General features: G+C 44.9%; 1 protein-coding gene across 1 annotated transcript; it reads right to left on the bottom strand.

The window, feature by feature from the left end:
• Positions 1-1,258: 1,258 nt before the first annotated feature.
• Positions 1,259-3,717, bottom strand: LOC120677889 (polyamine-modulated factor 1-binding protein 1-like). The gene is made up of 2 exons (XM_039959082.1): positions 3,550-3,717; positions 1,259-2,617 (listed from the first exon to the last, which is right to left on the bottom strand). Exons 1-2 carry the CDS (start codon positions 3,715-3,717, stop codon positions 1,259-1,261), a joined length of 1,527 nt encoding a protein of 508 aa, XP_039815016.1.
• Between the last annotated feature and the right edge of the window lie 911 nt (positions 3,718-4,628).

Genomic DNA, 4,628 nt, shown 5'->3' with positions numbered 1-4,628 from the left:
GAACAAGAAGTTTCTACAAATAATTGGATTTGATTGAGGATTGAGGGGTTTTATGTAAATATTCGGCTAATAATCACGATCCGATTTAGAGGATCGAGCCGGTTCAATAGGGTTTTGTGTAAATATTTGGATCCCAATTAATATTGCGATTTATTTTAGAAGGTTTTATGTAAATATTTAGGGGGTTTATGTAAAATAGTCTGACCACGGTCTTCTTCCATCGGTTGGTTCACTATCCAGTCTCCTCCCCTCCCGCCGTCCCGCGAGCCCGCGCCGCCGCGTTCGCCATGACTCCGCCCGCCAACGCCGACGGCTTCAGCGGCGACAGCCACCTCTTTTTCGACGCGGTTAGACTCTTCATCTCTCAAGGCCGCCACGTCCGCGCGCGTCAGTATGCGTCTCAGCCTCTCAGGTTCAACGTTTGGGTTCCCCGTGACCGCGCGATCGCTAGTGTGCACACGGGTCCAACGGGTCAAAGCAATGGAGGCGGGGGACGCCGGCGGCCGGAACGGGAAGCGGCGGTGCTCCGACGGAAGGGGAAAGGTGGAGGAGGAGCCGGCGGAGTGCTTCGTGCCCGGGGAAAGCTCGAATCTCGGAGCAGCAGTTCAGGTACTCCCCAGTTTCGCTCCTCGTCTTGCTTTCATTGGAGATCACGCTGTAGTTTGCTTTGGCCGAACGCTGTGTCCTCGGGCAGTTGGGCTTCCCTCATTCCCAATTGCAGTTTCCGATTGGGTCTAGCCCCCATCCAAGGGAGCTGTGCAGATTTAGTCTGGATGCATCTGCCATGTCAGTAGCAGTACCTGTAATTTACAAATTTGAGGTACATGTTGTTTGTATGGGTGTTTGGGGGGGGGGGGGGGGGGGGGGGGGCGCAACGCTTTGCTTCCACAGGAGCCATAGAGTGCAGCATGAGTTTACAATGCTGGGAGCAACAAATGGAACAGTGTTACCCAAATTCATGTAGAACCAAAAGCAAAATTTCTTTTGTCAATAGAAAAATAAGATATGAGAACAATATACTCTTCGCGTTCGCAGAACAGAACCAATTCATAGTATTGTAGAAATAAGTTAATCTGCGGCTATGAGCAATAAATTGACCACTATATTTTCTCAGCAACTATCTGCCTTCATCTTTTCTGTGATGGAATCTGCCATCATTTTGTTCATCGTATTTCAACAAACAGAAAGGAATTGCTCTTTTTGTTTCCGAAGATCCAGGAGGTTCTCTTCAGCCTTTTGGGGCTCTGGAAACTTGGTTTCAGATCGATGTTGCATGTGGCGCCCTCTGTTTAGCAACTTCTCCACCAACATTAATATCTGCAGTATCAGCCATCTTCTTCTTTTTGGATTTAGACTTTTTCTTCTTCTGCTTCCTGTTTTGCTGTTTTGCCTCATCATTGTTCAGTAGCATATTGATGCTGGGCTTCACATCAGCAGCACCAGCCATCCCTTGCATAACTTTTTCTGATGTGGTGTGGCCACCATGATCTAAGCTAGCTTTGGAGGTCTTCTCCAAGGAACCATTAGTGTTGTTCTTCTTGGTTTCCTTGGAAAGTTTAGCAGTTTCCTTCTCCAGCAGTCTATTGTATCGAACCCTATCGCTGTCCTGATCTAGGGAGTTCCCAGACTGTCCAATGCCATCCAGATCGTTGGTCATAAACTTCTTGTTCCTTCGTGGGGATCCAGATTTTTTTGAACGACTTTCTCCATAAATATCATCAAAATCTATATCGTCATCAAAATCATTTAAGTTTCCTTGTATGCCATCATCTTCCATATTAGTTGCGGACTTCACTGGCTTTTCTTCTAAAGATCTGTCTTTTGAGCGCTTACTTTCTACTACTGTGGTATTGGCAAGTCTCTTTTCTTCAGGCTTGGCACTTTCTACTACTGTGTTATTGGCAGGCCTCTTTTCTTCAGGCTTGGCACTTTCGACAACTGTGGTATTGGCAGGCCTCTTTTCTTCAGGCTTGGCACTTTCTACTACTGTGGTATTGGCAGATATCTTTTCTTCAGATTTGACGGGAATAGCCACAATGCTTGAGTTCATAGACCTTTTTACTACCACAATGTTAGGTGTTGTGCTAGTATTGTTTGTTTGCACAGGAGTGCTCTTATTATGCACATCCACTCTGTCTGTTTTCTTGAAATCTTGGAACCTAGTCTTGATCTCTTCAAGTTCAGCCTCCTTCCACTGCAGGATTTCCATCAGAGCTGCCATCTGGTCAGGGTTTGAACCTATGGCTTTCTCTTCCATTTGCCTGATACGGCTGTCTTTCTCCCTGAGAACTGCTTCCAATTCTTTTTGAGTGTTCGTAGCATTTGTGGCATTTTCATCCATTTGTCTGATGTGTCTGTCTTTCTCTGTGAGAGTGGCCTCCAGTTCTCTTCGAGCCTTCTTAAGATTTGTGGCTGCCTCTTCCATTAGGTTGATGCGGTTGTCTTTCTCTGCGAGAGCTGCTTCCTTTTCTTTTTGAGTCTTCTTAAGATTTGCTACTGTGGCTTCCAGACCCTTGAGCTTGGTTTTCTGGTCTATTTTCTGAGTTCTAAGTGAAGTGGTTGTGGCTTTCATTTCGTCCAACTTCCTCTTCATCTCTCTGTTAAATGCCTTCTCTTTCTGGAAAAATGATGTGACAATATCCAGTTAGGTAGATTTTCTTGAATTTTACGCACATCTGTGTGCTACAAAAAATGGTTTCATAGAGCATTGTAATAGGGGAGAAAATGCATACATGCTCTATCTGGTTAGACATAACAAACATATATTGCTTCATTGCAGCAAGCCTCAGTAGTAAATTCAGAGATGTTTAGGTTTTGGAACTCGGGCAGTTGTTGCGCCATACACCAAGTTAAAACTGGAAAATGTAGCAGTTTTTGATAAATGTGATGGTTATGGATTTTAAAGACAATCACCTGTGATTAACAGGTTTCCCTCATCTTGGTTTTGTTTATCATTAATTTGTCTTGTATGTTCGTCATTGAACTATAAATGCTATTTTTGGAAATAGGTTATTGTGAGATTAGCACAGTACTCTTGATTTACAAAGCTTTACTGTACCGAAAATTGATTCTTTCCAAAATAGTTTGGAACCTAAATTGATACTTTTCTTGGACACAGAGGAGATCTGCATATTATTTTGTTAAAGAATAATAGTGAAATTGTACAAACCCACTTAAAATTGATACTGGCATAATGTTCTGTCTGGTATATATTCAAGAGAACAAAACTGACCATGCTATGGGTTTAGATTGACAAAACCCTGTGTTGGAAGGTAATGCCAATACTGAAGCATCAGTTACCGATATGCTTTTAAACCGCTTTTAAAGTTCAGTTATTATACCGTAAAGTGTGCTATTTTCCTTTTTTGTGATGTCACATGATCTTTTTTTCTGGCCTCCTACTTGCAAACGATAACACCTAATACCTGCTCCTGTTCCTACTTCCACTTTTGAAAATCTGGTTTGCTGCATTGTTTCTTGAAATACAAACTAGATCCAAGAAATGGCCAGTGCAGGTATCCGAAGTACAGGCTGGATCAATGACCATACCTGGAGGAGGATCCGCAGGGAGACAAGCTGCCGGTCACGTTCCTGGAGACGTCCGGCAAAGATGCGCTGCTCCCTCACCTTTTGCAGGACGACGACGCACAGCACGCCGGCTGCAAGGGCCAGCAGCAGCAGGAACGCATAGGGGAGCTTCCTCCCAGCGTTGGCCATGGCGTAACCCTTTGATCGGTACTTGCTCCCATCCATCTTTCCTACCTATGCACACCTCGCTTGCTCTTGTTCACCTTAACACCCTTCTTTCCCCGCTTCCTTGAAGGATCCTGGCCTTGTTCCTGCCAGAATGTGAATAATCTGGAGCTACAGCTTTTTCCTTGGGTTTCCTGGGTTTGGGAATGGCAGGGCTTTGCAGAGTTTCTTGTGCATGGAGGTCACTGGTCAGGAGGGGACACAGCTGAGCCTCTGAGGTGATGCTCTACACTACTCATATGCCAATGCACATGATCTTGAAGTACTAGCCTATTTTGTTTTTAAATTCTGAGCCGTGGAATCAATCAACAAGATGGCAATGCAGCATTGACTTGCACTTACTGGAAGAGGATTTTTGACTGCAGGGGAGAAGTGCCACTGACAACCGAAAACTGCATTTGCACATGCTCTGGACCGTCCGATCACGCATCAGACGGTCCAGGACGAGCGCCTTGGAGGTTGGAGCTTGCGCAAGAGATCACCCGACCGACAGTTCCATGGTTTAATCAGATCACCGAATTCTGAAGTCAACATCTATGCAAGGCTGCAATTAATGAGAAGAGATTCTTCTATGCTTGTTGCTCAGATCTCCAGGCAGAGATGGCCTCAGGATGAATAATCTATTAATGGAGCAGCATCACGGTTAGTGCTCCACCAGGCAGGATCCAATATCCTAGACCTCAGGGCTCCATCAAACGGCGTGTGAAAACACTAACTAAAGTCCAAATGGGATTGCCAAGGACGAAGATGGTACACTTGGTGGTACTAGTTCCAGCTTACAGAGCCATGTGATTGCGGTGAAAAAACAAAAACATATTTACTTGTGTCGAGGAGATTGATGACGCCATGACTAGAGGAGGAGGAAGCACCTGTTC

The sequence above is a fragment of the Panicum virgatum genome, chromosome 6N (genome assembly GCF_016808335.1).
Source record: "Panicum virgatum strain AP13 chromosome 6N, P.virgatum_v5, whole genome shotgun sequence".
NCBI classification, from domain to species: domain Eukaryota; kingdom Viridiplantae; phylum Streptophyta; class Magnoliopsida; order Poales; family Poaceae; genus Panicum; species Panicum virgatum.
Note: the sequence above shows the minus strand (reverse complement) of the source record. Positions and strands in the feature narration are given on the sequence as shown.

Coding starts and splice junctions, on each gene's coding strand:
- LOC120677889 (XM_039959082.1), bottom strand. CDS start 3,717: ATGGCCAACGCTGGGAGGAAGCTCCCCTATGCGTTCCTGCTGCTGCTG. Junction 2,618..3,549: donor CCCTGCGGATCCTCCTCCAG/GTATGGTCATTG, acceptor TCATTTTTCCAG/AAAGAGAAGGCATTTAACAG.